Source organism: Taeniopygia guttata, chromosome 1 (assembly GCF_048771995.1).
Source record: "Taeniopygia guttata chromosome 1, bTaeGut7.mat, whole genome shotgun sequence".
Lineage (NCBI taxonomy): Eukaryota > Metazoa > Chordata > Aves > Passeriformes > Estrildidae > Taeniopygia > Taeniopygia guttata.
The window spans coordinates 22,020,072-22,041,080 of NC_133024.1; the positions used below are offsets into that span (position 1 = coordinate 22,020,072).

At 43.4% G+C, this 21,009-nt stretch overlaps 1 protein-coding gene across 3 annotated transcripts; it reads left to right on the forward strand.

The window, feature by feature from the left end:
- Positions 1–27: 27 nt before the first annotated feature.
- Positions 28–18,349, forward strand: LOC115493776 (protein spire homolog 1). Of its 3 annotated transcripts, none has more exons than XM_072925035.1 (16): positions 28–334; positions 2,041–2,072; positions 2,527–2,691; positions 3,442–3,567; positions 3,854–3,919; positions 6,777–6,938; positions 9,214–9,282; positions 9,750–9,882; positions 10,328–10,452; positions 12,077–12,173; positions 12,721–12,869; positions 13,880–14,011; positions 15,351–15,415; positions 16,244–16,271; positions 16,679–16,821; positions 17,939–18,349. In XM_072925035.1, the coding sequence occupies exons 3-16, from the start codon at positions 2,587–2,589 to the stop codon at positions 18,108–18,110; spliced, it is 1,572 nt and encodes a 523-aa protein (XP_072781136.1). In that variant the 5' UTR covers positions 28–334; positions 2,041–2,072; positions 2,527–2,586; the 3' UTR covers positions 18,111–18,349. The 3 variants fall into 3 exon arrangements, with proteins under 3 accessions (XP_072781136.1, XP_041571814.2, XP_072781132.1); XM_041715880.2 differs by having other exon boundaries at positions 36–177; XM_072925031.1 differs by lacking the exon at positions 28–334 and adding an exon at positions 998–1,247.
- The last annotated feature ends 2,660 nt before the right edge of the window (positions 18,350–21,009 follow it).

Sequence of the window (21,009 nt, forward strand, 5' to 3'; positions counted from 1 at the left end):
GTGGGGCGGTGCAGGGGTGTTCTAGGGATGACCCCAGTCCCCAGCCCTCAGCTGTGCCCTCCCGTGTCACACACAGCCCCCAAAGCGCTGAAAAAGCCTCGGTATCGGCTTCACAGCTGGAGCAATTCATATCCAGACCAGACGATAGAGTCTGAAGATGCACCGGGGAGGGTTCAGGTTGGACATAATGAAAAGTGTATTCACAGAAAGGGTGATCAGACACTGAATGGACTGTCCAGGGAGGTGACGGGGTCACTGTACTCGGAGGTGTTTGAGGAAAGAGCGGACGTGGCGCTCAGTGCCAGGGTGTAGCTGACACTGGTGTTTGTCACAGGTAGGACTCAATAATCTCAGAGATCTTTTCCCACCCAACTGATCCTGTGATTCTGGGATATCGGCGTTCTGGGCAAGGAAGGGCCTTGCTGCCTGTGTCCCAGGTACCCTCCTGGCCATCCCAATCGCTCCATGCTCACAGCCCCTGCTGTTGGAATTTGCTGTGAGAGGGGCCCACTTGCTCCTTGGGGCCCACTGCAGGTGCCCCAAGGAGTTGATTGCTGTAATTTATTAGTGCTATTGGAATAGTTTCCTATCAAAATAATTTTTGTGGTGTTCCGAGTTCTTCTCCCTCAACTACAAGACATTTCCTGCCTCTTTCCTTCCCTGCCTGAAGTTGAATGTACTCTTTTTCTACTTGCAAACGTTGGTGTAATTAATATATTTGTTAGAAACTAGTTAAATGGAGCACAATTTTTGTACACTCTTACCTTCTTTGGATTCCATTTTGTTGTACACTTACTCTAGTCTTTTAAGAAATCTCTTACAAATACAGATAAAGTCATGTGCCTTTAAAAAGAGCAAAATTTGGCATAATTGGTTGCACCTGTAGGTAAGAGAGATAAGAGCAAATCAAGAGCTAGTACTGATAAAGAGCTGCTGTGAAAACTTGCCCAGCCTGGAAAAGGAAGTTTTAAGCTCCCTAGGCTAAAAGTGAAGGTTAGAGGTGAAAGGAAGAATGGAGCCTCCAGGGTGTGAGCAGAGGATCACAAAGGTCTCTGTAGCTGAGCTTCTGAGGTGTTTTGAACATGCTTTAAGTGAGGAGCAAGCCTGGGCTATCTGCTTTCAGTGTTGCAGGAAAATAGAGCAGCTGGCCCACAGCCCACCTCTCCATTCTGTGTTCATAAAGGGTTCTGAGAGCATCTTTATCCATGCTGATGGTACTGCTTCCTTCAAGGTCTACCACAAGTCTGGTAAGAGCATAGGTACCTGCAGATGCCAAGGGTTCTGAAATGTGAGGACAAAGTAGAGGAAATTTCATTTCCTCTGCCTGTTTTGGTTTTCTTTCCCCCTCTCTTTTCTGGGTATGTTGTCATGAAGCTATTCTCCTGCCTGTACTTCATTTCAGAGGACTGTAGGTGAGTGATAATATACATGTATGACCTACTAAATTATCTAATAGTGCTCTATTGAATCATTTGGTTCTAGGGAATAGCTGTGATGAAAGCCTTCTACTACTTAATGTTATTTGAAATAAATAGTCTGAGGCTTTGTTATATGTACTGCTCTATTCATCTTCCAGTGTATGGTTCCTTTGTTATGGTAACTCTTGCAGCAGATTTATGTTTGGTACTTTCCCTTTTTTTGTGTAGCCCAGCAAGTGGTAATAACTCTGTGTTATGTAGGGCTGGGCTGCAGCAGAGGTCAGTGCTAGGCTAACTCTTCATGGACTAGAGTGGATAGTGAAGAATAAAGACAAAGATCCTGTGTCTCCCCTGGAGATTGGATATCAATTAGCAAACAGCAAAATGCAGTAGCTGTTACTTTGGCTAATGTTCACAATAACATGAGTCTCCTATGGTGTTTTCCAGGACTCCCCAAACACAGGCCTACTTTCCCCACGTAGGACTGACTTTAGTCAGAGGAGTTAGTTACCTTATTAAAAACAATGCTTCCTCTTCCCCTCTCTTAAAAAGGGTTCTAAACGGTGGTTGTCAATGCCTGTACAGCTTTCTTTCTCCCCTGACCCTTGTTTTTCCCTTTCAGATGTTGGCAACATTCAGCAGTCAGAGGACAAGGTAAGCCTGTGTCTTTTCCTTCATTGTGTGTGCAGGTACAATCCTGTTGTAGTAGAAAACCTGCTCAGGAGATGCAGGTGTCTTGGGAAAGTATCAAGGTGCTTGAATTTGCTATGAGAGTGACTCCTCTGCAACCTGGAACAGGAAAAAAAGGTGCTTGGACTGAACTCAAGTAAGACAATGGGACTAGGAAACAATGTGCACAGATGCTGTCTACTGTGGCATAGGCCACACTCTTGTTGTCCTAATGACAGATATCTTAGAGGTACCAGTTAAGGCCATTTAAAAACTGTAAACCAGCTTAAATGTTGGGGGCGGGGGGGATATTTCTCATCCTGAGAGATGTGCTCAGTCCTCAGGAGCAGAGGACTATGCACACATGGCTGGAAAATAAGAGCTGTGATGTTCTCCACAACACTTTGTGCTGTATTGCTTCCTTGGTCTTTGTCTGTAGCTGTTGGAGTACTTGGGAAGGGTGATCTATGAAGCCCTGGACTGGGGAATCAACAGCCAAATGGAGCGAGAACTGAGCGATCCTTTGGAGAAACTGCTGTGGCTCATGTTGAAGCTGGATGACAAGGCAACAAAACCACCAGTCGCCCTGCAGGATGTTATCAAGGTTTCCTTCTTCCCTCTTAGTAAATATAGCAGCTTTAGGGGAGTTGATGGAACAGTGCTGTTGACCAAGAGACAAGACTATTTCTGAGAGAAAGCTGGGTGGCCTGTTGGAGGACAGAGAGGGAACATTGGCTTTTCCATCAGAGGGAAAAGGCAAGACTATTTAAGATGTTTGTAAGTGCCCATGGAAAAGAATTAAGAAGGAAGACTGAGTATGGCTCTCCCACAATTGTGTGTACAAAGTCCTGCTGTACACAGTTTCCAAATTCATTACCTAGAACACTGTGGATATTAAAAAACTTCCCTTTCCATAGTATTTGGCTTTTGCAAAGGCTGGGATTTGAATGTCTTAAATCAAACAGATATTTTCCTCTCAGCCATAATTTAAAGGTATGAGAAAATCCCCATCCCTCTGTCTGATCAGGGCAGGGAAAAAGAACAGGGCAAGTGACTCCATCTGCTGTGGGTTGTTCTTTGAACTGGAAGCTTCCCCTTTCAGGTGCTTGTTTCAAAGCACACTTTATGGAAAACAAGATAAACAAATTACACACCTACTTCCATTATTGTACGTAAAAGATTGAATATCTTCCTTCTTTGTTCTTCTGTGTCTGCAATAATAAAACAATGTAAGTGAAGAAGATGATTTTTAACCATGGATTGAGGAAACAGAATCTTGTTTTATTCCATCCTACCATGTTGGGGTTTTTTTTTAAATTTCAAGATCTTTTTTAAATAGATGTACTTCTTTCAGGTCTGTGAGGAGCACTTGTCCAAGCCTTCTGAGGCTACCAGCCATTATGAAATGACCTGTAGGAATCTGTTTATTGAATATATGGAACTACAGGAGCTTGTGACCTTCATCCAGACTTCCAAAGAGGTATGTTTAGGATTACCCATTAGCTGCTATTCCCTCTACCTTCACACACTCACCAAGTTCTAAAGTAACCTTCTCATTGCACTAGAAATGGAGCACCTGGATGAAATTCTGTTTTCACTATGTGAATAGCTGTTGTCTCTGGACCATTTTTATTTATTGTAGCGTTTGAAAGTTTAAGTGTTTGGAGCTTCTTGGCTTTTCAGATAAACAGTAGTAATTTATGCTGGATAGACAGGAAATCACCGAGGAGTGTAGAGTGATGACCTCATATGCTTACTTTTCTCAGAGACTGAGAAAAATGGATATGGAATATTGGATGGAAAATCCCATGAAAAAGAAGAAAGCCCAAGATGTAAGAGATTTTTCTTCATTATTGGGGGCTGGGGTTTTTTTGGTCAGCATTGGCTCTCTGAGGCTTTCCATTGATTCTTCTGTGAAAAATAGAGCATGAGCACAAATTGAATTACTTAGGTTGTTCAGGAGCCTGAGTAGTTAAAGACTTGTTTGCAAAACAAGCTGGGGAGTGAAGTTGAAGTTAAACTATTTAATATGTCAACCTCACATGGGCTTTTATTCTACCCAAAGACTGTCTTTGTGGTCCAACTGAAACCACTTCTAAAAATGAAGTTGGAGGCAGTCTTTGGAGTAAATGCCCACAAGTAATTATGCAGGCTGTTTCTTTCCACAAATGAGCCCCAAATTCTAGCTCTTGGCACTAACTGACACCTGCCAAAAGTAATCCGTTCCTTTCTCATAGCTGGACTGAAAACTCTTCCATTCTTGATAATCCTGGGGTAGACTAGTTCACTCTTATTATGTGGGATCTCTGTTGGTCAGGACTGGCAGGGACTGAAGGCCAGTAGCACTGTCCATCTTTGTGGTTGTGCAGCTCCAGCAGCTCAAACAACAGAGTGAAGGAGGGTGAGGAGGTGTCACTCCTACCTTCTATGCACTGCCTTTCTTTGTCTTCTGTGCTTCCATAGATGTTGGACTGTGTGTTTGGGGCAGGGAAGGGCAACTTACTGTGCTTTTTTCAAGGCTCTACACAGTCAGGGCTCAATCAGAAACAAATAGCTCTTCAGGCTGGAGCTCTGCCCAGCATAAACAAATGCTCTGTAGTCTGGAGTCTGTGGAGACAAACAGCAAGCCCCGAGAGACTTGTGGACTGACTCCCTTTGTCTAAATAGCACTTACTTTGAAGCGTGCTCAAACTATTCGTATGAAAATGTTTGTGAAATGTGTGTTTGGGCAGATTCTCAATTTTGTGATCTATTAAAATAAACTGGCAAGCTATCTCAAACCACAAACTCATCAACTGCTGTAGCTCTTTTCTGCAGGGAATACATGAATAAATACGTGGGCTTTGCTGTGTGGCCTGAAGGCCAGTGTATTTGGCCTCTGCTCCTTCAGGAGGCATGAATTCCAAAAACTGGATGTCTGTTGCAAATACTCTGCCTCTAGTTTCCAAGTCCCTAAGCACCAGCTGATTGCATTGCTCTGACAATCTCTTGCATTTAAAATAACCAGGATGCCAGCTTCTCTGGGGTCCCACACTTAGAGCTGATGTCTTGAGTGGTGCTAAGCAGGTAACGTGTTCTATGGACCACACTTTTTCATGCTGACTGATACAAAACAGATCTTCTGAAATGCAGACCACAGCCTGACAGCATGCAGTGTTGAACAGTTTCAGCAGAGCTTACATGTCCCAAGTTGATGTTCACCTTGAAATCTATGCAGTGAGATGTGTTAGAAACACAGCTGTCTTAGCAATCACCTAATGGGTTTAGAGTGTTGTAGTATTTTGTGTTGCACTTCATAGATTGTGGAAAGTTAAGGTGGCTTTTGACAATACATGGGATGGCAAAAATAGAGTAATTGCAGTAATCCAGTCAGTAGGGAAATAAAAGCATGAATGATAATGTCACCAACATCTGAAAAATGTTTTGGGTGTGTAAGTTGCTCTGAAAGGGTCAGCTGAAGGTGATTCTTGTCCCCGAACTAATGTGGCAGTATTACAGCAGAGAAGTCTCTCTTCAGGTCATGTTTCTCTGTCAAGTTCAGCCACCATGTGAAATACAACTCTATAAAGTGCAAATGTCTTGGGGTAAGCTATTTCAAAAGTCGCTAGTACTGATGAGTTTGCTCAGACACTTCTGTGTGTTCTCCTACACAGTATTAAATGTAGCCTAGGAGGCATGGCAAGTATTTGGTCATTCTTTGAGAGTTCTGCTTTTCTGGAGTTGTGGTATGACTACCAAATCCAGGCTAAAACAATCCAACAAAAATACCTGCCTTCTTGAGGGCAACCATCAGTCATAGCTTGCGTAAGACTCTTGTGTAATTATGCCAAGATATCTGAAGGGATAAGTAGAGAGAAGATGCTTCATGCTGTAAGTAGAAAACAGAGAGAAGCCTAAGACAGATACTTTGTTCTGAGGCAGTTTTCTAAAATGTTTTGCTTCCCTTTCACTGTTTATAATACAATGACTTGTTCTTACTCAATTTGCCACTGGGATCTAGATAAGCTGTTGATTTAGCACTTCCATTACAATATTGTCTAAACATGCTATTGAGTTGATTACTTCTTTTTTTTCCGTGTCTTTAGCTTTTGTTGGATTATGCTGCATGCCTGAACATCCTCAGATACTAGTACAGAAACAGGATGAGCAGATGTCAGGGTTTTTAGCTTGTGTCTCTAGGCTGAGACTGCTAACCTATGCTGCTGTTAAGTATGAGATCCCTTGTCTACTTGTTTTCCTCTTTTGTTTCTGGACAATTTAACCCTTGGTTTTCCAAAAATTTGGAGGATTTTAATGGTGAGATTTGGGATTCCTAGGAACCAGTAACAGGAAAACACTCTGGCACCTGGAGCACTTGCAGAAAGAAAATGAGTCTATTTATTCACCTGGCAGCAAAAGCTGTATTTTGCTGCAGTACATCCTTAATGTTAATGTCAAATTTTGGGAATAGCTGGCCTGGTGAGCCAGCTATGATTTTCCTTGTTGTAAATTAACTTCTGCAAATAAAAGCAATTCTCTGCTTTGGTACTGCACTCTGATCTGGAAGTTAGTAGAAGGGCATGTTAAGGACACAATTCTGTGTTTCTGAATGACTTCAGCTGCTAAGGGTGCCCTGTTACATGGAGGGAGGGGATGCTGCTCTGTGAGTTCTAGCCAGCTACTGACTTGGCCCTTGCTGGTTTCTCCAAGGCATCTCTGGGGCCCAGTGTCATCTGTGAGCTGCAGGCTGGTGTGAGGCTGCGCAAGGTTGCTGAGCAACCACGGTGTTGCGCATCTCCAAAGGAACAGATTCGCTCTCCCTATGAGCTGCTTTTGGATGACATTCAGCACAAGAGGTACACCCTGCGGAAGGTGAGTGACTGGAGTCAGCAGACAGCTTTGGAAACTTCTGCTTTACTTCCTTTCTGAGCAGTATGTGTTGAGACCTCTTCTCCAAAGGTGTGTCTTTTTCAAAGGTACATCAAAGTCCAGAAATGTCTGGGGCTCCCTCTGAGCTGCAGCTCAACATTAGATCACCCTGTTTGTCCACCCAAGTACTTAATTGCCAGTAACTTTAAGTCAGGAGTAGCCACAGTTTCATGACTCGGGACAGTAAACCTCTTCTCCCTCCAGGGTCAACCACTCGCTTCCCTGTAGCAGTTTCTCTGTCCTGTGCACAACAGGTTCATGGAATACAGTCTTGGTTCCTTGTGCTTTCCACCTTGGACACTTGAGCTGAGCTGTGCCTGGGACCTTTACTTGTTGCTTTGCTTTCCCACATGCTAATACTTTAAGTACCGGTTTGTATTAGGGAGGGGGTGATATTAACCATACTTAACTTTTGAAAAGACCCTCCTGCCAAACATGGTACTAGAAAAATGGGAGTTGACATCTTTGTAGAAGAAAGATTACCAATCTTCCTATTTTCACCAGTGCTTCTTGTGTGCGTGCAAGTGCAGAAGCACTTTTGAGACAGTTCTCTGCTCAGCCTAAGGCAGAGACCTCTGGGCAGTGCACTTCATCACTTGGTTAGTGAAGATGACCAGATACAAAAAATGTCTGGGGTGTCTCTAAAGGCTTGTTATGCTCTTTGCTTGCTGCAGCTTGAGCTGGGAATGATGAGCAGTTCTAAAACATTGGCACAAGGCCTTGTGGCATTGGTGTGCTTTGCAAACAGACGTCTTGGCAGAAGATGAAACACAACTCTTCTTGTAATCAAGAGCAGTGTTACAAAAAGTGAAAACTTTGCATACTGCACTAGACAGCAGCTTTTTTTCCCTCTTTGTTGGTGCTGCTAGAGTGTAGTAGATTTAAAAGTTTCAGCTAAGCCATGCACCTCTATAAAATCCCAGCTCGTGCTTGGCTTGACAGTGGCTCCAGCCTCCAGGTAATGCTATGTCATGTTTGCAAATGGTATCTTGATGGATATATAAATTAATAGTATTGGTAAAGAGATGGTGCATCATAACTAGCTTATATTCCTTGCAATGTACTATGTATTAATGCACTGTGCAGTACAGGACTGTAACTCAAGGTGGCAGGATGATTTGGGTCTTGATTTTCTTTTTTTCTTTTATTTTTCTTTCCCTTTTTTCTTTTTAGCAACTCTTCCTTTGGTCCACGAGAAGTACAAACATGTTTGAAGAGTAGCAGTCAGAAATGCTGAAAGAAAGCAGAGTGCTACTACTCAGGTCTTTGTGAAGTCTCTTAAACTAGGATTTCCCCATCTCCAAAGCTATTTTAAAGCTTCTCTAGCAAACAGTGGTCTAATTTGCTAATGTATGAAAGCACAGCTAGTGTGGGGAGCTGTAGTGTTGTCCTACCTGCACTCCCATGTGTTCTGAAGTTGTACACACAAGTGAAAGTAAATGGCACAGCCTCAAAATATGAATAAGTGAACAAGGCAGCTAAAGCCATGCATGTGCAATTGACTTTTTTGTCAGTTCTCCCCTTTGCAGCAAGCACAGGGCTTGATGCTTCACATGAATATCTGCCCTGCAATTCTCTCTTGCTGTTGTTCCTAGTTTATGTCAGGCTGTATGCCAGTCTCTGGGACTCTGCCTGCTGCTACAGTTCCTGTTAACCCGTTCAATTGCTCTCCTCCCTGGCGCTGAGATTTTACTGATGAATATGATGTGACCGTGGTGCTTGTTGGGATCGCTCCTGACATTAATATCTGAGTGCATTGTTTTCTAGCTGCTTCTCAGAGCAGATGGGGCTAGAAGGCTTTGTGCTCCTTGTGCAAGCCTTTAAGGGCTGTGCAGTACTTCTGATTGCCTCTGGTTTGCCACAGGCAAATCTTTCCCTACCAAAACCCCATATAAGGAAACATCATTATTCCACACTTCCACTCCTTGTTTTGTTTGGGGGGTTGGTTGTTTGCTTTGTGGGGGGGTTGTGTTTGTTTGGTGTGGTTTGTTTTGGTTTTTTGTTGTTGTTTTAGTTTGGTTGCTTTTTTGGTTTTTTTTTTGAGGTGGGTTTTTTTGTTTGTTTTGGGTATTTTGTTTGTTTTGGGCTTTTTGGTTGTGTTTTTTAGGGCCTTCCCCATCTCCCCTGTTTCCAAATCCTGACTTGTATCATTCACTGTGCAGAGTGTTTAGGGAGCAGAGAAAGAACTATTTCTTAAGCATCATTTCTGGTCTTTCAGGTGACCATCAAGCAAAAGCACGAGGCCCCCAAAGTTGAGGTAGCTGCTCTCAAGTCTCATCTAAAGCCGGTAGGTGACCTGGTGCTGTATCTGATGATAGCAAAACAAGGTAATTCTGGAGGTAACAGGACATTTTGAAGCAATATAAAGCTAATACTTTAGCTACTGGCAAGGGAGTTATATTAACCATACTTAACTTTTGAATAGACCCTCCTGCCAAACATGGTACTAGAAAAATGGGAGTTGACATCTTTGTAGAAGAAAGGTGACTAATCTTCCTACTTCCTCTACTTTTTCTTTAATTTGCAACATTTTTTGGTCTTGAAAGAGCTCCTGGAGTTCTTGATTTCAAATTTGAGAGTAACTAAGTTACTCTACTATGCATAGTGCTGAAGGCTGCCTCATGTGCAGGGTCCAGCACCCCCTTGGGTGACAAGCACTTGTAAAACAGTGCCATTGCTGATGCAGTTGTTCTGTCACCACTGGTCTCCTTGCTCTGTCCAATGGCTCTTTGTGGTGCTATGCTTTGCCTGCAGATGTTGAAGGTGCAGCTGAAACAGTGTGTGCCACAGGAGCCCAGGTGTCATGAACAGCTCATGGAGGAAATAAAACAGCCACTGAAGGTTTGGGCAGCAGCAACAGCACAGGAAAAGAGGGGCAGTCTCAAAGGTACCTGCTATAGAGTGACCTAGCAAGCAAGCAAGTGAAGTCGGCATTGGCTAAAAATAATAGATGGCCTTGGAAATGAAAGCCCACTTATCTTTTCAATAACATTTGTAATGTAAGGGGTGGGGAGAAATACAAGTTTTGTGTAATAGAGCAGGTGTGGCATATGAATAGTTATTTCTAAAAAATCTGTTTGTAGTTTAATAAAACTCAAAAGATATTTCAACTTGCCCTTGTTTTTATGAATGTTCACATTTGTCTGTCCACTAAGTGAAATTACAAGATTTTTTCCATCACTTAAGGATAAAAAACTACATAACTACCAGGACAACACCAGGCTAAATCTTAATTTCCAATGTCTAGGTATACAAATGTATCATTTTCTTGTCCCAGCTCTGTCTCATCTAGTCTGTGAGTATGAGTTTTTTGTTCTCCCTCTCTCCTGCAGAAACGCTTGTGGCATCAAATACTGCCTTGAACTCTCCAAGCGACAATTTCTTACATCTCCAAGATGCCAGTACTGAGTTTAAAACTGCCAACACTAAAACACAGCAGCTGGGAGCAGGAGCTGAGGTAAGGCTTTAGGTGAAAGGGCTATGGAGAAGCATGCATACTTCAGGAACTAGACCTGCAAGCATATACATAGCCTGGAAGGGCAGGAACAAATCCTGGTGTAGGAAAAATTGTCTCAAAAATGAACAAATGTGGTACTACTGGGTTCACTGAAGTCCTTTCCTCTACAGAAGCTCATTTCATCGTCCAACACTTCTGTTTGTGGCATGACTGCAACCTATAGGTACTGATCTCTTATTTCTGACCAGAGACAGCATCCAAGGGAATGGCCCGAAGCTGAATCAGCAGAGGTTTAAGTTAGTTATCAGGGAAAGGTTTTTCACCTGCAGGGTGGTTGGGCACTGGAACTGTCTTGTCAGCAAAGTGGTCACAGCACCAAGCCTACAGAACTTGAGAGGCATATGGACAGTGCTCTCAGGCCCATGGTGTGACTCTTGGGGTGGCCCTGTGCAAGGGCAGGTGTTGAACTTTGGTGATCCTTGTGGGCCCCAACTCAGGATATTCTATGATTCTACAGAACTGAAATCTGCTCTGGTCTCTTAAAAGTAGATCCTGCAGAAGTTATAATAGCATGGGACTCTGGCCAATGTGGACCAGAATATTTCCACTCTTACCTCACAGTGAGGCATTTGATGCTAGATGTATTGATGTATTTTGATTTCATGTGGTATGTGAGCTCATGGAAGGAAAACTTAATGATGTATTTTGAGGAAGGAACTTCATGGGTGAATTCCTACTTGTCTGTCTGTTGAATTATTTTGGGAGCCCTGTTCTTCAGGAAACCCCAATACACAGTCTTTGGGTTCTTTAACTCCTGGCTCTGTCATGAAAAGCTTGACTGCTTGGTGCTGGGATTCAGTCTGAGCATATTCCGAAATTCTGTGGAACAGAACTTAAGCCCTAACACATCATGTCTAGCACAGATGCTCTGGCATACAAGCAGGAATCTGTTTTCTGTAAATATTTTTGCATGAAATGCAGTTGCCCAACTGAGGAAAACAGATATGAATTATAAAAGCAGAAAATGCTAGCTATATTTGCTCAGTCTGAGCTACTTAGAAGAATGTTCAGCATTGTGGTTGATGCATTACTGCTGAACTAGAAGGATTTTCATATGGAGACTAATATAATCAAATTTGGTTTTTGCTTTTCTAGACAAGGTAGAAATAATGCTGTTGAGATAAAGCATTGAGTTTGAGTTGAATTAATGATTTGGGTTAGTCACAGTCTCTTGAGCTGTTCTCCAGTTGCTATGTGTGAGCTGGAGCCAAGAAAATGGTTCCAATGTATTCCATGGGTTGTGTGGGGATGATCATGCAAAGTTGGCTCCCGAACAGATGCAACTTTAGTACTGGTATCCACTATTGGACTTGGGCAAGAGAGAAGAGGTGAATTGGAAACTTTACTAGCTTGGCTGGAATTTCCTAGCTATGGAGTGTAGAGGCAATGAACTTTATATTCCAAGAAGAAACAGAAAGATTCTAAATGTACCCCACTGATTTTTTTTCTCTGTGCTCCACTTCTGGCTGAGCCTTGAACATTTCTGATCAGTCGTGGGTGTCCTGGGTTTTGTTAGGCAGGAGTACTTCTGATGAAGTGGCCTTGGTGTGTCTCTTACATGCAGATTATGAACATCCTGTCCTCTGGTCAACAGGAAACCACTCCCAAGCTGCCTGCCAGCACCTGCCTTTCCTCCACCAGGCCATCCTGCATCAGCACAGGTCAGTGCTCTTCTGGCTGCACATCTAAACCGGGTGACAAAGTACAGCCAGTGGCCTGATGGGCTCCCAGACCCTTGGGCTGGGCTCAATGCACACTTCTTTAATTCACCTGGAGATACTTTGCAGAAGTTCCAATACTAAATAAAGAGTCTGGAGAGGTGCCCGTATAAAATAATTTCTCTGCAGTTGACTGAAGCTTGTGTAGCTCCTGCAGCTTCAAAACAATGATTGCATATCCCCAAAGGCCTGACTTGGAATTTGCAGTAAAAGCTAAATGAGTGGTTTGAATATTCAAGTAGAAAGTGCAGCATTTCATTTTATTAAACTAAATGGTGCTAATGAAGCCTCATCAGTGCCTACTGACAAGCATAATTACTGTAACCTCTGCTTTTTTATGTGATCTGAGCAGATGGGTTGGAGTGGGAGAGATGTAAGCCTTGCTACCTTCAGAAGGCATTGTTGTGCTTTTGAGTGTCCAGCCCTCAGGGTGAATACTTGGAAACTGACAGTGGTTTTCTGCACCCTAGAACTCTCTCTTCCTATCCAGGTCTTGCTGCAAATTGCACTCCCCCCATGAGTGCACCCACACCAGGAGACATTAAACCAAAGTGTTTCCTGAGCACTGGCCAACAGCAGCTGCCTCCTTACAGAGGAAGGTCCAAATCTTTAGAGAGAGGCCTTCAAAGCAAGAAACTTGTAAGTCCAACATGTCAGCAAGAAACCCTGGTCTGATGTATCTGGTAATGACTTGCACCTTGATCCTCATGAAAGCAGTAAGCATGCTCGGTGGGTTTTGTCTTGGGATATATGGTACACCCCTCTGAAGCTGGTATGTTATTCTCTCCTTGGAGACATCTTAAGAGAAGACTGGGTGCTGTAGTGTCCTTGTGGTGGCTTCCCTCTTTTAATGACATGAAATAAAGTTGTTCCTCATAAAAGAAGAGGGAAATACCATTACATTACTTAAAAGTGTCCATCAAGGCTTCCTCAAGCAGACTGTAATTGACAGTAGAACTATCCTGCTTTCTTCATGTCCATTCCCTTTCTCTGGATTCTGATATGCTCACAAGTATCTTTTAAGCTGCAGTAAGGGACAATAAGTAGTTAACAAAATGTGGATAGCACAGCATTAGTGATTTTTAAATGTATAATATATGTAGAATGAATTATGGCCACACCTGACAAGGTGTGTTGTGCTCTTGTCTCTTTCTTTCCTTCTGCATTCCTCCTTGCCCCACCTTGGCAAGTCTCTGACCTCTCTGATGCCTCTTTGTTCAGCAGCGTGGTGGGGGGATGCAGGTGTGTTGGGGATTAAAGCACTGCTGTCTCTCCTGGGTGACCATGAGACCACAGCTTCCATTTGTATGGGGCCAATAGGTCTTGGGAATGAGAAAGGCAAGAGAGAGTTGTGCTGTGGAAAGGAATTTTGTATCCAGGAGAGGCCAGGGTGGCATCTGTTCTGTGGCCTATTCCAAAGGGTAAAATGTCTCAAAGGAATCTGCTTGAAAACTGTAGCAACCACTCACATGTTTGTAGTAGTTTCTCTGCTGGTGTTGTCAGAGTCACCTGATACTCTCCATCACAAGCAAAATGAGGTTTTGGACAAAAATCCTCCTGATCCTTTGGGACCCGATTTTGAGATAACCTCCCCAAAGGGAACTGCTTTCTTCAACTTTATCTGATGTTTGACTTCTGCCTTTCAATAGGACTGTCCCTTTCCTACCAAGTGTCCATCACCAACCATTGCTGAGCTGATTGCAACTAGATATGCAATGATGGTGCTTGAAGTGCAAGGCCTCTTCCAAGGAGGTAGTGATGGTGTCTTTCTAAGACCAGAGGTATGTTTCTCCTCCTTCTCTTTGTGCTGCCCTTGCCTTTTCAAAAGCTGGCTGTTTTCGTGGCCCTCTGTGCTGAACTGCAGAGACACCCTCTGCCTCAGTTTATCCTGTTCATAACAGCTGATTTGAGTTTGGCCCTAGGCTGGAAAAGCTTTTCAGTGTTTTTTGTGCAGTGATGGCTTCTAATCTAGCTTAAGGTGTATAAATTGCCTAGAAAGTAGCCCAGCCTTTGCTTGTTGCTTCTTGCAAGGAGCCTTGCTTCTGATTTCCATGCAAGGAGAGCTGACTGCCATGGCCATTGGTCAGCTCTGAAATCCCACAGTAAATAGCTGGAATTTGGTACTCCTAAACAGTGAAACAAAGGCACTTCATTCAGGCTCCCACACCAGAGTTGTGCTGACTCAAACCACCTTACCAAGTGGACATGAAGGTGGGGGAAATGAGGGGGACAGGGAAGGAGCTGTGTAGCTCAGGACTGTTGATTGTTCACATGTATCAACTTCTGCCTTATCCCCGAGTCTCCTTTAGAGGGAGTGTGGCAACCACTCCTCCAGAGCAGATGTCCTGAGTACAGGCCCTTTGCAACACAGATGTGAGGAAGTCTGTGCTTCTTGGCTTTTGGGTCACTTTTTTGCCCTCATTTATTTAGCAGTATGGACAGAGTCAAAGGTTCTACTAGCAGAGCCATGCTACTTCCACAAGCTATCTGATGCTCCTGAGACTGAATCCTTGTTTTCTTCTCACCTTACTGACCCTGCTTTAATTTGCCTGCTCTATGACTAATCTAAAATGGCTTTCTTATCCACTGCTGTTTTTTTAGGTTTCTCAAGTTCTACTTCTCAAGATAATATCACTTCTGACTGCCAGCTGTGTATGAATGTGCTCTTTTTTATAAAGTTCAAGCGACTCATCAGTTTCCTTATGACTCATTTTTTGCTTCAGGATTGAATTCAAATTTGCCCTGATTTAATCTCTTTGGGATTGCTGCAGTCTACCTCAAAGAATGTCTCTCTTCTTCCTTCTCTCTTAACTGGCTACTGTTACACTCTTGCACAATACAGCTATTGTTTGCTCAAGAGCCTTTCTTTAAACTCCTGTTGTCTGGCAGCTGCCCCAAACCTTTGCATTATAAAAACACTGACCTACAAGTAAGATTTTTTTTGCCTTTTTAGCTTTTAATTCCTGTGTCTTTGCTATCCTTTATTGGACCTCTGTTATTGTATATGAATCTAAAGCCTTTAGAAGGTTTGTTTACATGCTTGCTTTTTGGCAGGCAGTGGATATTCTTGGTACAAAGATGTTTCCCATTTGCATTCACAAATAACTTTCCTTTCCACAGATCTGTTTCAGCTGCCATAAGCAGATGTTTCTTAAATGGCCTTACAAATGTTACCTCTGCAGCAGGTGAGCTGGTACAAAAGGACTGAATGAGGAGGGAGAAAAAGTGAAAGAACACTGCTGAGAATTCTCAGTATTCATCAGTTGTACTGCTGGGTTAGGAGCAGGTTGCTGAGCCCTGCAGCTTTGCCTTACTGCACAAGCCAGGCTGAAGTGTCTACAGCTGGGGAGGAGGTGGAAAATCTTGTCTCTGAAATAGTATCTCAGTTTTAACTCTTAGTGTTAAGTCAGCAATAGCCAAATTTCCTGTGCTAGTATTAAATTAGTATCTCTGAGATCACCCTCTGTGTTTTGCTCTAAGGATTTGCTCTAACTTCAGTCAAGGGCTTGAACAAATTCTGAGAGACGGTCTATACCAGCATCTTCTGTTGAGGACTCCAGACCTTGTGACTGAGAAAGGAGTTGAGCCTACTTGTATCCACTTATTTGTTAGAGGCTTTCTGCTCATGGGAGAGTGAGAGAAGGAACTTCAGGCTCATTAAGGCTCACTTAAACCCATTTGAAGCAGTTGTGAAGCACTGAATTGATTATAAGCAGCAAGTAAACAACCACTGGAAATTGAGCAACTGTCTGGTGGTAGTGCTGGGTGAAGTGTAATGAGCATTTGCAGATAAAGCCTTGAAGCTATGGATGTTGATACATTTCAGATTATTTAAGCTACCAAAAATAGGAAAATTGGCAAACTGAATAGTGGAGTTCTCAGCTTGTTCACTTTGCCATCAAGTGATTATGCAACAATCATGGATTCAGACTTGGGAATGTCCCCTGTAGCTGCAATACTGGTAGCTGCTGAGCTTTACTCAAATGATAATGCTGGAGACTTTTGTCTTTCAGGTTTGTCTGCTGTGACTGCTGTATTAAGGTAAGTCTTGTCTTTAAAACAGCATATGGGAGTTTTACATTTTCTGCTTTCCCCCCTCCTCACCTAGTCGTAAGAAGCTTTCCTTCATTTCATTGATACCTCAAATCTACCCTCTAGCTTGTCTCTAAGAAAATAGAAGAGGGAATAGTATGATGTGTAAAAGTAGCCAGGGTGACACGGATATCTCTTGTCATACTCAGCTAAAACAACTCTAGTTCTTCTTTCTTTCATCCTGTGTAAAGTGGTTGGGATTACACTGGGCTCTATTTATACACGGGTCAGAAAGTTCACTGCATTAATGTCTACCTTTTAAGTGCTCCAATAAATCAATTGCATGGCATGCAAATTGTCCTGATAAGGAGGATGTGTTTCCCTGAGAACTCGGGTGACTTGTGCTGTGATTCTAGATGTCCGTGCCCTTCAGAACATGTGTACATCTCCCACTTCAATTCCTAAGATTTTTGAGACTGTCGGGAGAGGAGGATCCAGCTACTCAGGAACAGAAGAGCTCCAAGTTGCTACATGAAATAGAGCACCAGCAGTATTTTGGGTAAGCTGGGACAGGGTTGTTCTATCTTTACCTTGAAAGATGTCACCAGTTACTTCTGCACAGCTACAAACATGCAGACAGCAGTATGTAATAGTGGGCTGGTCAGCTGAGTGTTCTGTTGAATGGCTGGTTTCAGCCACTGGTCTAACTAGTCCACAGTTCTCTGGAAGTGTGGATTTTAGATGACCCGAAGAGAGAAAGTGTAGGTGCTCTGAAATGCATTTTCTGTTTTAACTATCAGGTTTATGACATGGATTTAAAAGTGTCCATGTTAGCCCAGACGTAGATGGTTCCTTCCAATAGCTTCATAGTATGAGAATTTCCAGACCCCATCACATTCTATCCCTCACAGGTCCACTACAACCGAGGAGTAGCCCCTTTCTACCTAGACATGAAATATCCTAATTGTGGCTCACGTGTAACTGACTGAATAGCGATGCCACAAATGGTTTCCAAGTCCCTCCATGTACATAGAGACCCTTTCCTTTTTGTCTCCTGAAAATTAATTATTCCAAAAAGAGTTTTTGGCAGTTCTGGGTGATAAAGACAACATGCATATAAGTGAAATATACAAGACTGAAAACATTTATGTTCTCTTCTTTCCAAAACAGTTAAATTTTCTACTGGGCAAATTCATACCTTTTTTTTCTTCCTGTGAAACCATTATTTAATGTAGCCAGAATAAAGACACAGTAGTTTCTGATTCTAAGGTTGGTACTTCAGTTGCCAAAAATCAGGAGTAGTGTTCATTACTGAAGTTAACTGCATGGGGCAGGCAGTCGTTTGTTCTGTGTTGCAATGCAAGTGCTGCAGAAGTGGCCTGAAAGACTGCATTACTGTCATACTGCAGGATGGCAAAAAAATCCTACTGCATGAGGATGCAGCCATAACCCTGGACCAGACACACATATGCATTAGCCCTTTGGCTGATACACTGTCAATGGAGAGAAGCTATCAGCTATTCTGATGCTTTATAGCCTTCCTAAGTGATGCTGATTTTGAACCTATGCATTTGGCTAAATCATTTAGCAGCCTGAGAGAAGGGTGGAAGAGCACCATGCCTTCTAACAGAAACCTGAGTCAGCTTCCCTGCTTTTCTTTTTCTCTGCCCCTCCAGTGTACCTGTTGTTTTGGAGCCCCGTGGCCTAGCACAGCCCCTGTGCTGTTACACAGGGACCATGGCAAACTGGCTGACTGCAGACATCTGTACATGGTGTGAGCAATATCTGTTGAATGTGACTTCCAGTCAACAGCACAGCATCCCTCTCAGGAGATTTTCCTGGTCTTGAACCAAACTGGAATGATTCTACCATACATTTCTCCTGTCACTTCTTACGTACCTGAAATAAATCAAACAGCTTTATGCACCTACTGACATAAAGGCCTGAATGAAAGGCCTCTCTGCTAGTTAGTCTAAGCAGGAAGCACAGTTAGCATTTCTGTACTGTGAAGTATTCTAAAGCTTTGTGAGGTTTAAAACTGTTGTAATTCTTTTTGTGTCTTGGTGAAAATAAATGTTGAAGTATTATCATGCTTCTAGCATTTCTTTCTTTTCACCTGCAGCTGTCATTGTTCCGTGGCACTTTTTGCATTCATTGCTGAGCAGACTTCATCCAATGTACTGATCACAGGGAAACTTTTAACCAAAAAACCTCATTTGTGAGAGGCTTGGAAAGTGGAGCTCTCAGTTATGTGATCACATCACCATGCATTTTGCATACACTCCTTCCTTACTACTCATAGCACTTAAAGCTCATGGCTTTGCTGCATGTAAAATGGCAGTGACAGCTGCTCTGTCCACTTGCATTAGGAAGCTTGTTTTGATTTTTTTTCTTTGCACTATCATGCTTTGGCACCAGAGCTTTCTGTGCATCTCACAGAAGTAGCTCTTAATGCTGTCATCACCTGAAGGGCAGAGAGTTGTTTTTGAGAGATTCTTGCTCATTGCCTTGGCCTTAAGCCTTTGCCCTGGAATAAACTGGACTATTGCAATATTCCATAGATTTTGATGTATGTTTAAAACAAAAAATGAGATATTGGATACTAGGTTTATTTATCCCCAGGAATTGCCTGTATGGAATGGCCTGATGGAGTTTGCCTTGGTGAGTTTTGCAGGGCCTGGATCGACCGTGTTGAATGGACTTGTAGCTGGAATGAGTCATGCTGAAGAAAATGACGGCTGGGAAGGGCCAGTTCTAGATAGAGGAGAAGGGAAGAAAGCCATGTTTAAGCTGAGCCCAAAGTCTGCATCTGAACTGCCAGAAGGGTCAATACCTCCAGCTGACTTGCAGTGGCCTGATTCTGCTTCCTCCCAGCTGCCTGTCTGCAAGCTCATGCCTCCTTGCAGGTTTGGGCAAGCTCTGCAAGTAAATGAATGTGGGGAACTTGGAGCTTGAGCTTCCTTTTGGGGCAAGTTCAAGTGTTCCTCTTCCTTCAGTCAATTAGAAGGGGTGCAGCCTGCCTGCCCAGGTCCCCCCCTCTATGTGCTGGTGCTGCTGGGAGACGCATCCTTATCAGGCAGGTGGGCTCCTTGCAGGCTGCAGGGAATGGCAGCCACGCCACAGGTGCGCTTGCTGGCACCATGGGCACAGTGTGGGGCCAGGGGCATGAGGCGCTCCGATACGCATGCTGAGTGGTGCAGTTTAGGGAGCCAGAAATGAGCTGAGATCAGCCTGCTTTGAGTCATGCGTAAAGCCAAAATGCAGCAGCAGGGAGACGAGGTATCCGTATGACACAGGCAGACTTGAGTTCACCTGGGGGGCAAAGGTAGTTCTTGGTTCTGTCTCTTGCACATCTGTTGTGGGGTCACATGGGCTTGTTTCACTGCCTTGCCCTGCTTGGTGACCATGACGGGGGTAATGAAATGCCCTCACTTGCAGAACACACAGGTAAAGGTGGGTGGGGGGAGTTTGTGCTAAGGGGCAGCCTGACCTTCCCTGCTCTAGCATGCTCCTGGGATAGCCCCTGTCCCCATCCTTCCTCCCAAGGACGGCGGTTGCGGTGCCGCGGGACAGTGGCAGCACAGCCTGTGTCCCCTGGGCCCGAGGGACAGCGGCCCAGCCGCGACACTCCTGTCCGCCAGGGGGCAGCCGCGGGCCGCAAAGCGGGGCTACCTCAAAAGTGACAGATTTACCTCAAAAATAACAGCGATTTACTGTGAGTTTGCGGGTTTTACGTTGGGTAACTTCTTGAGGGTTATTTTGGTAGGGGGAAATCTTCTTGAAGTAGTTTTTTGTTAGAGAAAGTAGATGTACAGGACTTTTTTGGTCTTTAGGTTTTTGTTTTATTGTTATTTTATTATGACTTTAGTATACTGTTTGTGTCTAGATTTTGTATGTGTGAAAACAGTACAAAAATGGTCAACAAATTTGTGTTGTAAGGTTTTTTTAAGTTTAATTAAAAACTAATATATTTAATTAAGAAGTGACACTTAGATTATTTGTCTTTCTAACTTAATAACTGACTCTTAAAGACTCATAATGTGGACTTTTTTTTACTTAATTACAAGATACTACTTAAACCTAAGAAGAAGAAGGAAGAAGAAAGGGACTTGAGACAACACTCTGTATCTTCTATCTTGTACTTATTTACAATATGTTAAAAATCTTAAAACCTAAATTTCTCACTCATGTGACATATTAAACTACTCTCTACACTATTTATAATCTATTTTACACTTTTGCGGTCTCTAGTTTACTTTGAGGCTTAGGAGGTCTTCTCTATGAATGAGAGTCAAAGTTAATGTTTTTTTGGGAGTCAGGGTGCCCTAGGGCAGACAGGGAGATATTCCCCTTGTTCTGAGTTCCCACAATTTACCTCTAAAATAACACAGATTTTACCATCCTCATTTATTTTTATTTAATCTTGTCCTTCCCATGGCACTTCCCCAAGTGGGGGAAGGTCCTGCTGGCACACAGGGCCTGGGTGACGGAGTGGGATGGCTGAGGGTGAGGGGAAGGTGAGGCTGCGTGGGTCAGAGCCAGCTGGGACAGAGACACAGCCACACAAAAAGGTTTTAGGTGGAGGGGAGAGGCGGGAGAGGCCTGACTGCAGGAACCTCGTGTGCCTCTCAGAGCAGTTTGGTGTTTGCTGTTTGAAGCCAGCTGGGGAAACGCGCTCCAGTAGAATCACAGAATGGCTTGGGTTGGAAGGGACCTTAAAGAACATCTCATTCCAGCCCTCTGCCAT